This window comes from Primulina huaijiensis, unplaced genomic scaffold (genome assembly GCF_012295235.1).
Source record: "Primulina huaijiensis isolate GDHJ02 unplaced genomic scaffold, ASM1229523v2 scaffold26229_ERROPOS72855+, whole genome shotgun sequence".
Taxonomy (NCBI): domain Eukaryota; kingdom Viridiplantae; phylum Streptophyta; class Magnoliopsida; order Lamiales; family Gesneriaceae; genus Primulina; species Primulina huaijiensis.
In genome coordinates, this window is record NW_027356350.1 from 122,960 (window position 1) to 144,048 (window position 21,089).

The window sequence follows — 21,089 nt, forward strand, 5'->3', positions numbered from 1 at the left end:
CGCGTGTTCTTGAAAGTGAAGTTTTGGTGTCTTTTTCGGAGTGAAGTAGTTCCCTTGTTTCTTCGTTTTCTTGGAAATTAAATTCTATGACAAGAAGCGTGAATGCCTTGTACATTTATTGTATTTTATGCTCATAAATAAATGTGGGGTTATTTGTTTTCATAAGTATGGGAGCAATTAACTGTACTAAGCATGGCTGGCGTGTTCGAGTTTTATTTTATGGTTGCATTCTGCATATTCCTGATAAATAGTACATGTCTTCCCAAAGGCACGGCTCTGGAATTTCCTATGTCCATTTCTCACAAAGCAAAGCCATCTTTGCATGGAAACAAGATTTTAAGTATATTGTCTTTATTGAAACCTGACTTCACACTAAATGTTACCTCTGAATTCTGATGCGTTGAAAGAATTGATTGGCCGGCATATATCCTTGCTAGCAAGTCAAGTTTTTGGCACTATAATTGATGATGCTATTGGCCATAGATTCAAAACTAAAAATCGATCACTATGTATAGCTAGCTAGGGACTTTTGCGCTCAAGTTGGTGACAAGGTAATTAGGTATATGATGACAGTTGTCTTTAATTAATTTCTTGATGAAGAGCAGATGGAGCCGAAGGAAGAAGGAAGAGGGCAAGAAAATTAGTTGTTCTTTAAAAATATAAATTCTAATCCTATCTCGTCCCCCAATCTTTGATGAAGGTACACTGACAGGCGCAAGGATTATTGATTGTAAAAATTTAAATGCTTTGGATGGAACTTGTATTAATATCATCGTATCACCGGTCTGATTTTAGCATCAGAGTTGCACTAGTAACAAGTTCGGCTTTTTACAGTCGCGTTATTCGGCTTTTAACCTACCCAAATTATTTTGTGGGAAATAAGTTTAATAGTGTACTGAAAACTAATATATACCGTAGCATATGTTAGGTGTTCTCAGTATTTCTGGTGTTTATTGTGATAAAATTATTGTTTTATAATATCATGTGTTTTGATGTATGATAGGCTCGTAATATTTAGTATTTTTATTTTCATATTTCTTATTATTCCAACCTCCGATATGTTTAATGATACATTTTTGTGTAATTTTATTGTATGAGAAACTTTTACGGTCTTGGAGCAAATTTGAGTTAAAAAGGTGATGTTTATCACATTTGAAGTTTCCAAGATAGAGTTTTGAAAGAGAATGACCAAATCAGAAGAGGTCCTGGAACAAGGCGTGGTCACGTCTTGTGATTATGTTTCAGCTGCCTAAAATTGCAAGAAGTGAAAAATCTGATTTTGAAGATTATGCAAGATTAGAAAGAATTAATTATAGTGTCTGGTTTAGTAGAAATTCTTGGAGGGAAACTCTAGATAAGATATTATCTATTATTTTATATTTTAAGATTTAGGGTTAATTAAGAAATTAGTGGGCTTTTTATATTCTTGGACCCAAAAATTTCTTTTTTTTACCTGCACATCTCATGTTGGGAGGCGGCTGAATTTTACACAAGAAAGAATTCTCCAACCTCTTCTCCAACAACTCACGTGAAGTGACGAGAAAGAAGGGCGCAAGGATTTTCTTCACACCTTTAGGCTAAGTTTTATTTTTGATTCAAGAGATATTTTTACTATTTATCATTGTGAGGTTTTTTGCACTTTAATTTAATATTCGTGTTTTGTTCAAATATTTGTTGATTTATATTTAATTCTATGAAAGTTGTATCTCAGTTAATCTGACAATTTAATTCGATATATAATTTTTTACTGCTATCCATGAATTCAGTGTTCCGTAATTGTCATAAACGATTGGTACATGAGTAGCGATAGATTAGGTGTGTTGTGCTATCATAACATGTTTATATAAATAAATTAACGAAACTCGATCTATCGATTGCAGCTATCTCGGTTGTTAGATTTTAGGATTCATTGTTTTCACAAATCTAAAAGCTATCTTTAATTAATATGGAACGTTATCGTGCCCAGTTGGTTATTGATAAATTTTGACGGGAAGCAGGGTTCTATCAATTAATTTAGGAAAACACAAGGATTTTAGTGGCTATCCCTATAATTCTAAGGTTAATTACTTGTAACTGTATTAATAAATAATATGTTAGTCGATGAACAGCGACACAATTGAATAGTGAAAATCTCCTTGAATCAGAGTTTGGTAATTTAATTTTCATTTAGATTTGTTGATTTTTATTGCTTTCTAATTTTAGTTTTAATATTTTATTTTGTTTTTATCCAAAATCCCCCGTATTTATATTTTACTCAAAAGAAATCAGCCCCCGTTCCATGTAGATTCGACCCTGCTCACCATTAAACTTATTTTACTTAGAGAGTAGGAATTTAAGTTTGGTAGCTCAACAACAACACACCAATGCAGTGAAAAATACAATTTACTATATCGATCAAATCGTTTAAGGTTTTGTTGGATAATTGATTTTTGAATATTATCTGCAAATTAATAAGTGTAAAAAAATGTTTTTATCATGTTATAATAGAATATAATAATAAGATTTGGGGAGAGACGAACGTTCGAACTAAAAATAGTAATTATATTGGAGAATGAAAATTAATTTTATATTTTTAGCAGATATGGAAGAAGCGAAAATGATATTATGGCCTTTTATATTTGTATTCTCAAAGATTAGAAATCAGTCATTAAAAGTATAAAAAAATTACAATGTCGTCCCATATATTTACTTCTTTATGATTTTGGTCATTGACATTATCAAATTTCGATATTAATCTTATATCTTACTATTTTTTGGATAATTTTAGTCATTTTCAATGGAAGGGTTAATGTAAAACTACATATATTAGTGTCACACGCCAGAAAATTATTAAAATTGTCACACAAAAAATAAAAATATTAAACTAAAATTAAAATTGAAAAATATAGAAAAACAAAATCAAGGAAACAATTATATATAATTTTCCTTAAAGCAAGCATAGCCATGGCATTTAGAGGTAGGGGCCGAATGAAATGGAATGAAAGCTCCCTTTGTGGTTGTCCTTAACCTACAATAAGTGAGTGGGGGGAAAGAGGACGATGTGAAATGGATAAAATCCTAGCAACATAGAATAAGTATCAATTATTGAAGTGGGAGAATTTGAATTGCTATTTTTTATACATTCATGCTTCTAATTTGTCCATTTTAAATGCAAGAAATTAAGAATTTAACTGAGGGCACTTAATTAGTTCTTCTATATAAAAAATATTATAGTAGAAATTATCGATTAAGACAAAATCAAAGACGAAATTGAAGATATATTTTCAGAGTTAATTAACAAATATTATCATCCACACCAACACAATTAATTTAAATATATATACATGATAATAGCATGTGAAAAACAAACAATAAATGCATCTTTTTTTTTTTTTTTGGGTTGCCTTTAGAAGTGATTCTTACAAAAGTAATGTTAACATTGAAAGACGTACAAGGAGAATTTATCAACATAATTGATGAGCTAATTATTCTTCTTTCTATATATATATATATGCTGCATCATGGCTGATTATTAAATAAAGTATTTGTTCTCTTTATTGTAAAATCTTCAAATTCACAGAATCATCGAATCAGTTAATTCCTAGCTAGCCTCACCATACATTTATGAAATCGCACATGCATCTTCCAGTACTTTTTGACTGAAATATTCGAACATGGTATCAAATTTCCCCTCCTATGATCCATATTTCAGCATATATTCGGGTGAATTTGGACGTGGCATGCCGTGTGTGGGCGGAAAATTACTGTAGCCTTAGCCCTTTGATGTCAACCGTGAGTTTCAAAATTAGTTAGTAACGCCATGATTTAATAAATTGTGTTAACTATGATGTCTTTTTTCCCGTATGGGCTGAAAATATTTTCGTTAAGTAGTTGATATAGAGAATTATTGTTTAGTCGTGCTTGCTTAGGCTGCACAAGCCTGGGCTGGGGCGTGACGTAAATTACAAACGTAAATATTATTAAAAAAATATATATCACTTAAACCATACTCATATTTAATTTATTAGTGCTAAAAGTAATAAATAAATGGGAATATACTTTTTTGAGTATATTAACTTGTCTAATTTTTTGTTTTGGTCCAAAAAGTTTTCAAATTTTTATTTTTCTCATATTCAAATTTTTATTTTTCTCATACTAAAATTAATTTTAAATTCATATATATTGCTAAGAACTCGTCTCACCATTTATTTTAGGATCTTCACTCCTTTGTAATATCAAATAGATTAAACAACTCTAACTTGTTAAAATTGCTACTTTAAAAGTTTCGTTCTTTCGAAGCGAGTTTCCCAACGTGTTTAATTTTTAACTCTGAATTAAGAGTTATCAGACCTTAATTAATATTTTGTTAAATAAATAAACAATCACAAGATTAGGGCTTGATTCATGCATTCGCTTCTTAGGCCTTTTTCTTAGGTGGGTAATGTGTGTAAATCTTTCATTGTTTGCAACTTAGCCCAATTAAGCAGAACAGGGTGGCTGCTTTTTATTTCCTATAGCTTCTAGAGTGCAATTTGCTCGGACAAACGTCTACATTACTTAATATTATAAAAACAATTAATGGAGAAAAAAAATTGAAAGTTTTATTACAGGAAAAATTATCCAAATATGCAATGAAATAAAAACAAAATTTAACAAAATAATATAGTATTTACTTAGAGACAGGGACATCATCATCATTATCATGGCATATTATCGCTAGTTGTACAAATCCTTTATTTGAACAACTATTTAATTGAATTTAATATAAATGAATCCGGTCTAATTTTCTGTATCTAGGAAAACTCAACCAATCTAGAAATTTAACTATTCATGGACATTAATTATTAATTTCAAATAAACTAGCCATGAAAGTCGCCTAACATGCCGAACTGTAGACGATCAATTATGAACACTTAATTTTAGATTTAAAAGGGTGGATGGATTTTTAATCATATGATATAAATTAAGAGTTACTATATATCGAACTAATTATTCTCTTATAATAAATGCAAGCTTAGTTTTTTCTTTTTTGTTTTGGGCCGGTTAAATACAAGTTAGGTTACGTGTACATGCAATGTATTTGATATAAATTTATTTCATTAAGTAATGAATCCAATTAAATAAACTTGAGACTCAAAAAATGACCAGAAATCCTTGCATAAATACAAGTGCCAACGGGTGTCTAATAAGCGTTAGAAAATGTTATTGTCTTTAATTTACCCCTCCAACTTCTTCATACCCACGATATCTTCCCCACTTGTAATTTCCAAGAGATGTAATCGTTTCCCTGTAAACAACTCCGCCATTTCTAAAAGAAGTTTCCAGTTGCCGGTTGCTCACTTGCACTCCAACTCCATCCCCATTCCGACCTCCGGAACCATCGACAACCATGATAATTTGTATCTATATATATATCTTCACCTTATTTGATTTCCAAGCCTATACAATCTTATAGTATGTTGCTAATTGTTGATTAAGAACGTATAAAACTATTCTGCTACTTTTGTTTGACAATAGAAATTCTCTCTCTTTTTGAATGGGATGAAATATATAGCTGGCTGCATGAATTTGAACTAGAAGTGCGGGACTATATGATTGGATCAGTACGGAGTTGTCAACGATGCAACTTATGCAAATTATTGTGAACACTGTGAGTTAATAATTAATCCAAGCATTCATTAAATATCTTCCCTCTCGAGATATGAATCAAGTTTATGGTTTGAGAAGTAATATAATTTTGAGCAGCCCTTGCCAAAGCATTAGAAAAGGTACCCAGAGAAGGTGGTGATACTGGTGGAGGCGCAATAGCTCTGTTGAATTTGTCTCTCGACTTTATCGCCCCGTTGCGGGTAAGATTGACTATTAAATTATGAATTGCATAAAAATTACATACTGAAGTTAATTAATGATGATGATGATGATCACATGTCTTTTTAAAGATGTGTAGGTAGCGTGTGTTTGTGTGTGTGTGTTATATCGGATTTGATATGTTTATCTATTTTCTATGTATTGTTATTGTTCGCAGAAAGGAGACAAGTTCTTAGTAAAGCACAGGGTGACCAAATGGTCAAGAACTCGTTTACTTGTAGAGCACTGCTTTGTCAAGCTCCACGAACAAGAGGTTCTTCGCGATTAACCCCAGTATTTATTAACGCGAAATCACGACACACATGCGCGCGCATACGCCACATAGATTAAAAAAAACAAATTTATGATATCGATTCTTATTTCTTCTTAGCAAAACCATTTCTAGCCTAAGTATTAGAACATATATTTAATAGTTAAAATTGATATTTTAGACCTATCGTCTATGAGTATAATATACATGTACATTATTTACATAACGTTTCCCAATTTGAATGACCAGCAGAAAGGTTATGTATATATATAATTTGACTATGTCTTATGTGAAGCAGTCTCACAGAAATATGATCAATCATTCATACTTGGAGTAAAAAATAATATTTTTGGAATAAAGAATAATATTTTCATGGGTTGGATAGGAGATTCGTCTCATAAAATTGATTAGTTAGACAATCTCATAAAAATTTTTGTGATACAGTATATTTATTTCTTGTGATTTGCATCCAATTATGAAAGCAAGTGCCACTGCTATTTGGCTAGATGAGATGTATCGTCCTCAGCGAATCCCTCCCGATGTGATATCGTATATAATTAAGAAGTACAAGTATTGCAACCAAGAAAGTTCACGTGATATTTAATTTTTTTTAACCGGTCTTTATTAACAGTAATTAAAGACATTATACTAAAAAAATGTACTAATTAAATTGGTCCAAATTAAATATGTATAGACACTAATAAATTGTTTTCAAATAAACTCGTCCATACCATATAAGAGGCAAGTGTCTGACGTTGATGGAGAGTTGATATTCTGCGCCGATTGTATAAAACATTGTTCTTATTCCATTTTGGGGCTTTTCTTTTACACGAAGATAGGTTTATTCTCCACCCAATATATTTCGGAATTTCCGTCAAAATCCGGTGTTATTCCTTCTTTATTCTAAAATAAAATATTTAAATTTTATTTTAAAAAAAATTGAATAGTACAATCAACTATAACTTATATGCGATACTAACCTTTAAATTATGAATAAATTTCTCCTTCGCTTAATGTGTCTCTTCAAGAATAATTAATAGGTAGAGTTTTGGGAGCTTGGGCTTGCATTATTCGTCATCCGGGATCCGTGAAAGACGCAGAGTTCTGTACCATTAGGTTGGCATTGAATTTTGTTTGAATCTTGATCTTCACGATGTTAATATTTTCTCAGATTCGATACTTGCTGTACAAACTATTAGCAGCTCCCTAGTTGACCTTGGTCTGAGTGGAGTGCTCATAGTTGACATAGTCAACATGCTGAAGTCGTACGCTTTCATGTCTATAAACCACATGCCGAGATCGGCCAACCAGGTTACTCGTCGGTTGGCTCGTGAAGCTTCTGATGTTTCTTGTTATGTTGTTTGGTGTTCTGGTAATATATCAACTTGGTTACTTAGTATTATAAATCAAGATATTCTGAAATAATGAATTTGTTTTACTTCAAAAAAAGAATAATTAATAGGTGGCCTTGTTTGTTATTATATAATTTTAAAGCATCAATAAACAGAAACAACTCAACTTATTTTAGGATGGTAAGTGAACTGAATCGACTTGAAAAGCTGAATAAAAACTAATAGCAAAACTACTCTTTACCCCCCGGCCCCAAATATTGAATAAATAATTATATAAATCAGTGTCGACTCAACTTGGTAAGTTGATAAAACGGAGCATAGTGCAAAATATTTTAAATTATATGTTCAGTGTTACATTTTATTTTATTTTATTTTATAATGTTTAAGGGATCACGCTGTTTTAGGCAAGTGTATCACCCAAACGTGATCTGTTTCCCCACCAAACTCCATCCCCACGTTTCTTTGCCTAATATATTTTGTATTTTTCCCATTTATTTTTCTAAATGATTGAGCCACGCTTCTTAATTTTGGGTAATTTGGATCACATGTATTTTATCATCGCGTTGTAATAATTCTACTGAATTTATTAAAAATTCTGTAAAAATATGCCTCCTAATATAATTTATATCTCGATATTTTTATAGAAATATTCGTATTTTTATAACTACTGTGTGCTATTTAAATTATATATATGCTTAACATAGTTTTTCAAAAGTAACAAAAAAAATACTGATATGCGAAATTTAAAGTCTAATTCATGAAGAAATCATACTCAAAAAATAAGAAAATAAAAAAATTCTAAATACGGATATTTTTGTTAGAAAGATATTATAAATATGCACGATCCCAATTCATCACTTGAATAAAGCAATGAGTTATCTATCACCCATTCCGAGTGAATTACAGCTGTGGTTGTCCGCCTAACCTAATTTTTTGATCATGTGAATTCGGTTTTAAATAATTTATTCTTTTAATTTGCTTTTCTTCCGTTTTGTTTGAAAACATTTAACTTACATGTTCGATCCGACATCTCCTGAGATTTTGGGTCTACAAATTTAATTATTTGTAGCGGACAATACATGCAATTCTCTGTACGCACAAACCACTTGAATTTTTTTGTTACACTACATTTGCATATTTTTTATATGAATTATTAATTTTGTTTAAATTCCACTTTTTTTTCCTTCAGTTGTGTAGGGACTTTGGACAAAAGGCTTATTATTAAGTCAAAATATGTAGTTATTAGCATAGATAGATATAATTCTATCAAAACATTGTTTAAATCGGGAGTTGAGAATTTTGAGCTGATTCTCAAAAGTTTGTCATTAGGTCAAAGTATTTAGTTGTTAACAAATATATAATTTTATTGTCTTGTAATGTGGAAGTACTGAGAACCATATTTTAAAATGATAATTTGCTCTATTATAAACATGAAAATTGTTTAAACCAAGAATTGAGAATTATGGTGAACAATTTAATAGGCGGGATTTGGTGATACAGATCTTCGACTCGACCTAACTCATGAAAAATTATTTTTTATACAAAAAATATTACTTTTCATGATAATTATGAAACGGATCAACCCGTCTCACAAGAGATCTAATAAATTTTTTTTATAACATAATCTACATGAAAAATGTGATAGAATTCATATTAGATCACATGAATATAGTTTTATTTTTTAAAAAATATAAACAAAAGTATCGCTAATTCGCCATGTCTTTATAAAGGTCTGTTTTTTTAAAATAAAAGCAGTAGTAATATATTAAACCAGATCATGTAAGCTTACATCATAAATTACGGAAGGCGGAGGAATAATTCAGTCTTCAAGATCAGACAAAGAAACAACGTCCCTAGCTAATATATGACCTGCGTGATCCGTTGATCAACGATCAAAAACAAAATAAACAGATTGGACATCCAGAGCTAGGATCTTGCAATCTTCAGTCATGAATCCGATGATAGACGAGTTTGGTGGCGTAGAATTTAAGACCATCAGCATTATGAGAGCGCGAGACTCGATTATCAAATTATAAGATCTAAATATTTTATCCAACTGAGTGCTTCTCTGATCCCCATAGCTTCAACAATCGAGTGATGACAGAAACTGGCGGATTGTCGTGAATAGCAACCACAACTGAACCAAGATGTTTCTTATAACGCAGTCATATCCTACTGTACCCGTCGTCAAAACATTAGGTGCATATATGTTACATTTCACAAAAGTCTCGGAGGGATTCTTCCAACCAGTGATGATATGTTGTCTATGTCGAGGAGGAGTTTGCAAAGGCATTTGGTGAGCTGCGAGCCACTTTGAACAAAGGACCAAAGCTGTCTGATATAAAATGGTTGCTAGTATCCTCTTAGCATTCCGCACCACATAATTTCTGTTATGTCATATACTCCACAAAACCATCGCTGCGAAACAATAAAGAGGGAAAATATTTTATTTAAATAAACATATATATACAATTATATTTTTTGTCGGTCAATTAAAATTCAGTAATTTGCAGTGCCATTTTCTCCGCCAATTTATTTGATTTAAAAATTTAATGCTATTTTCTCCGCCAATTAATTTGATTTAAAAATTAATGCTGACTATTATTTATGATTTTTAAAAAAAAAAAATAGAGACAATGTTCTGATTTCAGCCGTGTCTCCGTCGTCGTCTCCCACGCACTATCCATAATTGCACATAATAACACTTGGACCCCTGACGTTTCTATTTTTCGAATTCAACCCTCTTCTTCTTTTTCAAGCTTATAAATTCAAGTTCAACATATTGATTAAACCTTCTTCCAGCTTCGCTCGAGGAAGATAGATTTCTCTGCACTTATTATTTCTCCTTTTCTTTTCTCCGTTATTTATTTCTTTTTTGTATCGGATCCTCTAATCTGGAGAAAAAAATTTTACAATTCTTACAGGTAAATTTTAAGCTTTTTGTAGTAGTTGTAACTTGTAAACTCGGTGGGAGAGTTCTAGAAAAGCTTTCTTTCTGTTTTGGAGAATTTTTTATGTAGCTATTTGTGATGATTTATAAATTTTGGTTCAGCCCAGATGCAATTTCAAAGTTTTCTTGGATTAGCAAATGAATTAAATCTGTGGAGCTGAATTTCATTTTTTTTCCTTCTGCTTTTTCGAAGTAATATTTTCTGTGGCCACGGATTTTTTTTTCCAGCTGGTTTTAACAGTCCTGAGTTGATTGATGTATACGCGGAATATTTTTTCCAGTTATTTTTCTGAAATCTCAGGGAAAAGAGTTCCTTACCCCTCCTCGGGAAAACTTTATAAAATAACCTCGGTCAAACAAGGTTTTTTTGTTTGATCTGTTTATCATGTCATAGTTTTCTTCTCCAATTTTTTTAAAAAATATTTAAATACTTGAACCTATTTCTTTGTCCATTTGAAAAGGTCAAAAATCTCAGCCGGCTTCTTTCTGGGCTTCTCATCTTTTTACCCGATTGACCAGATCGTAATTCTTGTTCTTCAAACAAAATATTTTAAAAAAATGCATTCTGAGTTAAAAGTTCTACGTTAAACTTCTACTATTTATCCATTGTAGATTCTAATAATTCTAAAAAAAAAATAATTTCATCTTTCTTGTGAAAAACGTACCGATCAGGTGTTTGATTCAAGCTCTTGAAGAGTAAAATGAGTCCCTACTCAATTCATCACGACGCCTTCACTGCTTATGAAGAGATGAATAGATCAGCGGTGGTTTGCCCCAAGCCACGGCGGCTCAGCCCTGTCGGCGCCACTCATAAAGAACCTTCTTCAGCGAGACCTTTCAGATGTCACGTCAGGTTGATTTTGTTACTTCTGCTTTCTTTTTCATGATATTTATGTTGTAATAATTTTATAGGTTCTGATTTCTTTATTTTTATATTTTCTGTTTGTTGATTGACAGTTATCATCCGGAGATTCGTGATGCAAAAGCTGGAAATGAGCTACTGAACATCATCCGTGCCAAGGTGTGTTCTTTTGTTCTTGATTTCCTGTGACTCAGGGATCAGATAGGCAATTAATTTTGTGAGAAATCCGAATTTGAGCGTAATAAATTCTGCAAAACTAATTCGATTTGGCTAAATTGTTAGAATACTTGCCGAGCAAAACTAACACGTGCCAACGTATTTGTGGTTTAAAACAAAGCTGAAGCTTTAATGATGCGTAACTAAGTACTATTTTCTTCGCCAATTCTTATAAAATCTTACTCTGTTTAAATCAATACCAAATTGCATGTGAGGACTTATTGAAACGAACGAGACTGTTTTGATTTATTTTATTATGATTTCCGTGTTCTAGATCTAACTAAAGCTTGGTTTCATGGTTTGTATCCGTCACAGGGTGATGATTATGCTGACCAATCAGTCACACCAATAGCCTCGTCGCCTCCCTTTTTTTCGGGGTCGCCACCGAGCAGGGTATCTAACCCACTAATTCAAGATTCACGATTCGGTCACGAAAAAGTCACCTCCATTTCCCCACTAGCCATTCCGCCCCCATCCGGGCTGGCACCTTCCCCATCCTCCACACGCAAGGGGGGATTCATTCGGGCTAACTTCATAAATCCAGCCGTAAGGGTCGAGGGTTTTGATTGCCTTGACAGAGATAGGCGCAACCCCAGCATCCCCGCCTTGGCTTAGAGCCTATATTATGAAACAAGAACTCAGAGGACTCATCATGGACACACTTTTGGTATGAGTACTAGGAAATGGTTTTGGATCAGTTTGTGTATTGTAAATAGCATGTTTCTGGAAGTGTCTATAATCTAAATCCAATGCTTCATAGATGTAATGTAAGTATGAGTGAAGTTTTGGTCAAGAAAATAAATTTTGATTTGATGGCATTTAGGAAGGGATTCATGAGAGCTAACCCCTCTTTGCAATGTTGTAATTAAGATATGAGCAAAGGATATTTGATATAGGAGAAAGCTGTAAAATCAGAAATTGTCATGTTTTTGTAGCCAAATTCACTTTGTACGTATGTATGTATGATGATTGTTTAAAGAAAGTTGATTGAATCATTCTTTTTCATGCACAATTATTAATGATTGTGAGCGATGAATCTGATTACTCCATTTGACCATGATTGAGCCTCGAATTAGAATGCATGTAGCTTTCTTTGGGAGCAAGATGTCAAACCTCTCTCTTTTGACTTCGTCATTGAACTTATCCAATCGTCTTATATATATTTGTATTCCTAGAATAACTTATCGAGAGTGTTTTTTTTATAAATAAAATAAAATAAAATAAAATTTTCTATAACCCAACATAAGAATAAACGCGATCATTCATTTACATTTTTCCCAAAAGTATATTTACCATGCTTCTCGTTTCTCTCGATATAATATGTTACATTTAATTCAATATGTTTTCCTCCTTAAAAATTATCGTATTTAATCTAAACTTAATGCATAATATTTTTATGTTGTGATATGATATCATTCCCCGAAAGATCAGAATAAAAAATTGCACTAACAAAAAAAATAAAAATCTTGTCGTAAAATTTTCCCAAATCAAAAGCAGACGAGGCCATTGATATTTGGGCCTCTATGAGAAACTAGAGAGCCCAGCCCAGTATAGTTAAATTGGGCTGTCGTCCAAAAAGGAAATTAAATTTGCGTCACCAATCGCCACGAAAGTGAACTGGCTCACGTCATCTCTATAAAAACAACTCCTCCATCGTTCGACCCATTTCAAATAGAATTAATCTCTCATTCTTTAAACAAATGTTTGGTAAAGCTGATGTTTCATCCATTTTAGATGATCAAAAAAAAAAGCACATTTTAATTTCTCAAGATTAAATTAAACTCAGCTTTCAAATATTTTCTTCTAAAAACGTATAAATTATTGCTCAATTTATATCACAATTAGTTTAATCAGTAAATTGTTCAATTTTGTTTATTCTTGTGTTTTCTACATTTTGCAAATTTTTTTGGTAAAAAAAAAGTAGTTTGATTTGAATACAGAGATTTCAATAAAGGACAGTGTACAATCGTCCAGTATGTTTCCAGAAATTAAAGTAGTGTACGATAGTTGTAAATGTGGTGTGAGATCATCTCCAGCACCGCATTGGACGCTGGATTGGAACAACACTAGAAATGGCTCCAAATGTGGCGCAGCTTGTGTTTATTTCTATTACTTTTTTAAATAGTTTTGTTATTTTTTATTATTTTATATTTTAATTAAACAATAAATTTTTAAAAAAAATTACTTTTTAATTAGAAATAAATATTAAACTGATTTCTTTGAAAATTATAAAATATTAATTATAAAAATTTTAATACTTTGAATTGAAATTAAGTAACTACAATTTTAACAAACGAGCAAATTAAGTTATCAATGTGTAAAAAAATGTACAAATGTCAAACAAGCAAATATTATGAAACAACAACTAATAAGCAAGTATTACGCAACATAAAAAAATTATGAAAATAAATAGATTTTTAGTAATAAGGTAAATCGGATTTCGATCTTCCAATATCTTCAAAATAAGATTCAAAGTTACCGATAGCTCGATTTTTAGCTTCAAGTCTTTTTTGCTAAATTTTTTGTTTGTTGAGTTTTATTGTATTTGTGCAGATTTGGATAAGTAATTTTGCACTGGAGTTGTATTATTCATTTAATAACAAATGCTCATATTTTTTTTCTTCTAATTTATTTTAATTATTAAAAGATTAATGTTTATTAATCAAATAACTAATTCAACTTTTAATATATAAATTATGATATTTAATTTTTATCGTGTTATCAAACTATAAATAGTTATTAAGAAATAAAAATATTAATGTTGAAATAATCATTTAAACAATGTAAATAGAATTGAAAATGTGTTTATGTAATGTAAAATAAAAATAAAAATAAAAATAGATGAGTGGACAGGGTGATCCGCAAATAATGTTATGTTGAACTCAAAATTTTTTAATGAGGCAGATGAAATTCCTAACACCCAAGAATGTGGATGATGCCTCTAGAGTTATTTGAGGAGAAAGAAAGTTATTTCACCTTCGAGAGAAAATGGCAAAATAGACATCGGAAATTTATGAAATAGACAACCTTAAGATTTTAAGGTGGTAATAACAACAATAAAAAGACATCAAGAGAGGAACAGATCTAAGGGACAAGTTTAAAAAGGTTTCCAGAAGATCAGATTACCTATTTTCGACTTCTGCTTTTATCTTTTTTAAAAAAAAACAAAGAATTCTTTATGTAAAACATTTAAGCCCTTTTTAAAAAATCCGACAATCCTGGTTTTGGGGTTCGCAATTTTGAAATATGGTTTGTTTTCGTACGTGGGTGAAAATATTGCGCGTTTATTTCATTTAAATTATTAAATATTTTTATATTCATTTTTCATAAATAACTTGTTGTATTTAAAAATTTACTCTAAGTATGTAGTAATTATGGAGTTTGCAGCAATTATGATATTATATATATAATATTATCGATCTGTTGTTTTGTTTTCTATTTGGGGGGTGAGGAGCAAAAAGTTGTAAAAATGGAACTGTTTCGTACACCTATCATGTGGAATAGTAATGTAATATATATTTATTTTTCCAAAAAAATATATCCAAGTTATTTGTCTGAATTAGGAAAATAATAGATGAGAAATAAATTTGTCACGACCACATACATATATTAAAATATACCTACCCTCATGAGAAAGTCTTCATTTATGGCCCCATAAAAAATTATNTTTAACATGTTAGTATATTAAACTTGAGGCTGATCGTATTCCACAAACTAATTTCAAAAATCGATTAAACCAAAAAGAAAATAGATACACTATTGCACTAGTTATACATATCAGTTTATGAAGATCATATTCATGCAGGCACAGACTCGTATATAGAGGAAATTATAGTCAATGGACTCTTTTTGGTAAAAACAAAAGTGTCTTTCTCCTATGTTTCGAAATACAAAGAAGGTTGCTATTTTAAAAAATAAAAATAAAAAAAACAAACAATAAATAAAGACTTATAAATGTCGTTTGTTGTTTATGGTACGTAGACAACAGAGTTATTTATAACGCCCAGAGAAAGATTCCCGATCAATCAGCGGAGTCTCATGTTTTTTGCAAACATATGGATTCAATTTAATAAAAGCACCTGCATTTTTTATATATCTTATATATGGTAAATATTATTTTTATATTGCCTAATATATATTAATTTCTTAAAATATCATTTAATTTCTTTATATAATAATTATAATTTTAAAATGAGAAATAGTAATATATATATGTAAACACACGATTTTATACCATGTTTCTATTCACGGCAAACTATATTAAATTCACCGACGCGGGGCCATATATTTCTTAGTCAAACTCTGGCTGCCTGTTTATTATTTTCTTATAAACGTAAGTCTTCACCGTCGAGAAAATCTGGTCAAATCTCTCTGGTTAATAGACTAGATCTACTCAGTGCTCCCTTTTCTTTTACGTTCATGTCATATTATTTCTTATTTTTTATATTTAGTCCATCGATTAAAGGGGTTCAGCCAAATTTTATTTTTTATTTTTTTTAGAAAAAATGCTTACACGATGGCTATATATATACGGCTCGATCTTTTTCTTCCATCTTACAGGTGTAGCATCGGTATGGACAATTGATGTGCATAAAATGCTATTGAGAAGAACAAATCAAGAAATGTACCAGTTAAACAAAATAAAAGCCTTTCATTTTTTTTAATTAACTTATAAGCTGCTAGCAAATCAATCCTAGCTAATTAAAACTACAGACACTAGCAATTTAAAAATAGTCTTTGTACTAGTAAAGAATTTCAAAATGTACCGACGTTTAACTTCTTAAAACAGATTGATTTGTTTGAGAAGCTTTTTACTGTAAATTTTTAGGGCATAAATGATTCTTTTTCGTGAACATAATTGAATACACCCTACCATATATGTCTATGACTTTTCCAACAGAAAAGCTGTTGACCAGTAAAACTTGCACATCACTCCTTTTCATATTTTAACAGTGGCTGTGGCGTGGTTTAGGTATATTTTTATCCAACTCACAAAGCCGTCGATCACTGGACAAGTACTAGAACCATTTTCTTATAGAAAGACAACATATGCAGACAAAAGGGCCAAGAGATTCAACCCAAAGCCTCAAACTCGAAGATATCATCGTATTCTTTAATATTAAATTACTATCAGCAGCCGAAGTGTGCTGAGTTTTTCTTTATACAGAAACCCTATTCTCAGGTTCACCTTCGATGTCATTTTCCGGCGAGAAAATCCCGATACTCACGCACCCGTCTCTGGTGTTCCTCCTCATCATTTCACTTTTTCATATACGTGCCCTCGGCCCGAACAAGGCCGGAGCGATCAGGGTTTTGGCAGGACATGATTCTTATGCTACAGCACATGAAGCAAAAGCTTCAACAGTGGAATCTTCTCCACCAAGCAGGAATCAAACGCAAATCTTCAAAGATTATTTCAATGGAAGAGTTTCTGATCTCAACAGAACAGAAGATGGAAGATTTCTTGATTATAAAAGGAAGATTCCCAGTTGCCCAGATCCTCTGCACAACTAGTTAACTATAGATATATCATATGTCAATTAATTTGAGTTTTTTTTGTTTGTTTTGATGGTAACATATTTTTTCGGTAGCATTTGGCCCAAAATACCCACGTTTTTTATTCTCGTAGTTCTGGTGATATAAACTGGTTTTTTATTAAATTGACGGGTTAAACCGTGGGTATTTTGGTATTTCGATATTCTCTTCTTTTCTGCACCGGAAATCAAGAAATCTTCAATCTGGCCTGTACGTATCTTTTTTAGTTTTACTTATTCAGATCTGCTTAAAACTACTTCCACGTTACAATTATGTTGAAATTCCACATTTATTTTTCTAGTAACATAAATTTCACAAATTCTCTTATCTTGGTTTGCAATCTTTAATTGATATCAATATTAGACTCCACGAATGGAAATGATTCAACTAAGTAAGAATATAAATGGTTATTTGATTTATGTGCATAAGGGTGACAAAATTAATTAAATGCATACATGTATAGGGATGACAATTTTCTCCGAACCCGTTGGAGTATCCGATATCCGACCCGAATAGAAGAGGGTATGGAGGGATTTTTAGACCCGATTAAATAATTGGGTAATCGGGTATGGGGATTTTCGGGTTCGGGTATGAAGGCGAGTTTGATATAATCTGACCCACACCCGACCCGAATACCCGTTTAAATTAATATATATAAATATATATATGTATATATATAGTAATTATATTTATTTATATTAAAGATTTATCAATCAATCCACCGATTTTCTGAGTTTTCAATACATATAATCATAAATTTGAAAATTAAAGAAAACGATGCTTTGTATATTAAAAGAGAAGAAAATATATAAAACTTCNTGGGGATGTGGATGAAATTCAATACCCGATGGGTATGGGGATGGGTATGTGGATGAATTTAATAAATTGGTATGGGGATGGATGTATGAAATCCGACCCATACCCTACCCATTGCCATCTCTATACATGTATTAGTAAAATTCTCAGTTTTTCACTGTATTAATTAAGCTGTTATGTTATCTTTCTCACAATCAAAAGTTTACTGGTGTCTTCTTCACTCTTCAGAATCCTGGAAGATTGAAAAAGTAAGAAGCAAATAAAATATGGCTTTATGGATAATTTCAGACACAGTTGACATTTTGGGTATTGCTTAAAGTGGTTTCAATTTGGCTCAGATTCAGATAAAATTATAAAGCATTGAGTTGTTGTTATATATTATTTATTTGAAAAAAATAAATAAAAGTCATCAAATACAGTATACAAGCATTTTGAATAATAATAATAATCATATATTTGAACATTTTATGTACAAAAGTATCAGTTAATATTAATTTGAGCATAAATAAAAGAATCTAGATAGATACTTACCAGCAGACAAGGGATCTCCAGTTTGTGACATTGAGAAGATTGATCATTGGAAAACATGACTCAACAGTTGTCCATTCTCCAAACAAAAAAAAAAAAAAAAAAAAAAAAAAAAAACTCAAATTAAAAAGTGTCGTACTTCTTCTTCAGGTAAAACACACACACACACACACACACATATAGCCAAACCATTTTCTCTGCACAACCATGGATTTTGCAGGATTTTGTCAAGGGCATTTCAGGAACTTAATGGCTTAGTTAGGGTAAATTTTTTTGAAATGAATTACCCAAAGTGGTGGCTCAAACAATACAGACAAATCGAAGGAACTTTCGTCAATGCAGGATTTTTTAGCTACAAAATATAACACTGTTATTTAGTGAAATGAAATGATCGATAATGACAATAATAGGTCGTTTAAAATTAAATTTCAAATACAAAAAACGAGGTATTTTAAATTATAATAATAAAAGAAAAGAGCAGGTCGCGTATTATGCGGCGGACGAGTTAAGAAGTCAGTGTGTTTGCAATTAGTTTTGGGAAGATTTTGTTTGGTAGCATTTGGAATGGAATCATGCTCACTCGTTGGCATCGCATTGAATTCAGCTGAAACCCTCCATACTTTCACTTCCTCTTTTATTCAATGCTTACAAAATTCTATTTATTCTATATTTCCTTTGTCACTCCTAGCTAGCTTGAGAATATATATATCATATAATATTAATGTCTCGATTAGGCGTTTCGTGTTTATATAGTTTTTTTTTATTTTGGCGTTTTATCAATTTTTGTCATTAATTTCTTTTATATTAAAATAGATCATATCATAATTATGAAAATTGACTAAAAATATTGATGCAATTTTTTTTGCAAATTTTCGGTCTCACGGGCTGAATCTTAATATAGTGTATAGATATAAATTTAATTTTCTCACAAAAAAATATATTAATTCAATATCATGTGATATATTAAAAAATATACACTAAAAATATTTTATATGTTAATGGATATGAAAATTCAGCAACAATTAATTTTTAGACTGTCGTTCTCTCTTATTTCATTTGAATATTCTTGTAATCATGATATATAATTTAAGAATTTGTTTTCCTTTACCAAAAGTCCATATTGGGCTGCAAGTGGTGAGATGCTAAGCACACCGATAACTGGTAAAACTAGCAGTCCAGGCCCACAACAGAGTGGGACGACCCAATAATTGTATACGTTCTCTTTCTTTAAAATATTTAAAATTTTACGACAATATATGCTATTTATGTACATTTATATATATATATATATATTTATATGTGTATATATATATATATATATATATAAGAAAATAATATTTATACTCTGCTTTTTGTAAAATATACTTCGCACTACCTTCAAGATTGCTCTCATTAATTATTTTGCTTCTCTTTTGATTCATATATCCATTAACTTTCCTTTATCATAAAATGTTTCTGTACCCCAAAACTTAATATAATATTTTTTATATTAACAAAAAAATTAATATTTAAAAATCTAGTCATACCTTTTTAACTTTTTGTTATGTATAAATATAATACAAAATAACTAATATATACCTAAAATAATAAGTCGAATTTTTTTTTATTCAAAATACTTAATAATCTTGAGATTTTGTGGTTTCAAAATATTTAATTTAAAAAAACCGATGTCAAACAAATTAGAATTTGAGATTAAAACTAAGACCTTGTATTATTTTACAAAAATATATAGTATATTCTCTGATGATTAAATTCATATTTTTTAAAATAAATTTATTGTTTTGATTATATTTATTTTACATATATATACATTAAATATTAAAAATTAACTAACTTAAGTTCCAATTTTGAAGAATATTTTTTAAATATCAAATGATAAATTATAAAAATAAAAAATTATTTTAAGATACTAAGACTAATGTTAGTCTCCATAAATTTTTTATTGGTTATTATGATTAATTGAAAGAATTGGTTTGAAGTTATAAAAAAAGTAGGAAGGCATGTAATAAACTATAAAAACAATAACTAAAAATAAATTAAGAATTGGTTAATTAATTTAAAATAACTTTAAATTTAGTTGTATTTTATTTTATATTTAAGGATATTAACAAATTTAATTATAATTTTTGCGAAACTAAAATAATTTAATTTAGAAAACGAGAGCCACTAACAAACTTACTTAATAAAAGAAAGAATCAACGAAAGGGTATTATTATCAAATTATACAATAAAAAGTAAAGATGAAGTATGTTTATAAAATAAAGGAGTCTATATATGAAATGCCTACCTGATGCAGCAAGGCAGGTACCCGAAATAATGGCATGATATCCACCTTTTTTTTTTTTTTTTTACACAATGATATCAAAATTTTGAATTGAAATACAATATTTTTTTTTTTTTTACATTGCAGATTGATTTTATAAATAAATTAGTTATTTATTACATTGTTTATTTTTTTTTTGGATATTATTACAAGTTGCAAACATTCGTATAACAAAATACATACCCATGAGTTGTGTATATGTCATCAATTTGTCTCGTGGATGGACTTTCTGGATGTACAAGAGCGGTTAATTTCATCTAGTCTAAATATATTCTTGTTATCTTCTTTAATTTATTAGACACTGTTTGAATTTGCACAAAAATAGATATTTTCTGAGACGTGATACTTAAAATATTTTATTTAAGTCATTTATAAAAAAAATATTAATTTTTATACGAAAAATTATTATT

The 21,089-nt window shown here is 30.3% G+C and overlaps 1 protein-coding gene and 1 long non-coding RNA gene across 2 annotated transcripts; both read left to right on the plus strand.

The window, feature by feature from the left end:
* Nucleotides 1-5,187: 5,187 nt before the first annotated feature.
* Nucleotides 5,188-6,339, plus strand: LOC140967667 (uncharacterized). Its single transcript, XR_012173617.1, has 3 exons — nt 5,188-5,629; nt 5,725-5,828; nt 6,005-6,339. It is a non-coding gene; the product is annotated as an uncharacterized lncRNA (long non-coding RNA).
* A 3,858-nt stretch (nt 6,340-10,197) lies between these two features.
* On the plus strand, nt 10,198-12,472 carry LOC140967707 (uncharacterized). The gene is made up of 4 exons (XM_073428413.1): nt 10,198-10,373; nt 11,072-11,252; nt 11,357-11,420; nt 11,793-12,472. The coding sequence occupies exons 2-4, from the start codon at nt 11,101-11,103 to the stop codon at nt 12,090-12,092; spliced, it is 516 nt and encodes a 171-aa protein (XP_073284514.1). The 5' UTR covers nt 10,198-10,373; nt 11,072-11,100; the 3' UTR covers nt 12,093-12,472.
* Nucleotides 12,473-21,089: the final 8,617 nt, after the last annotated feature.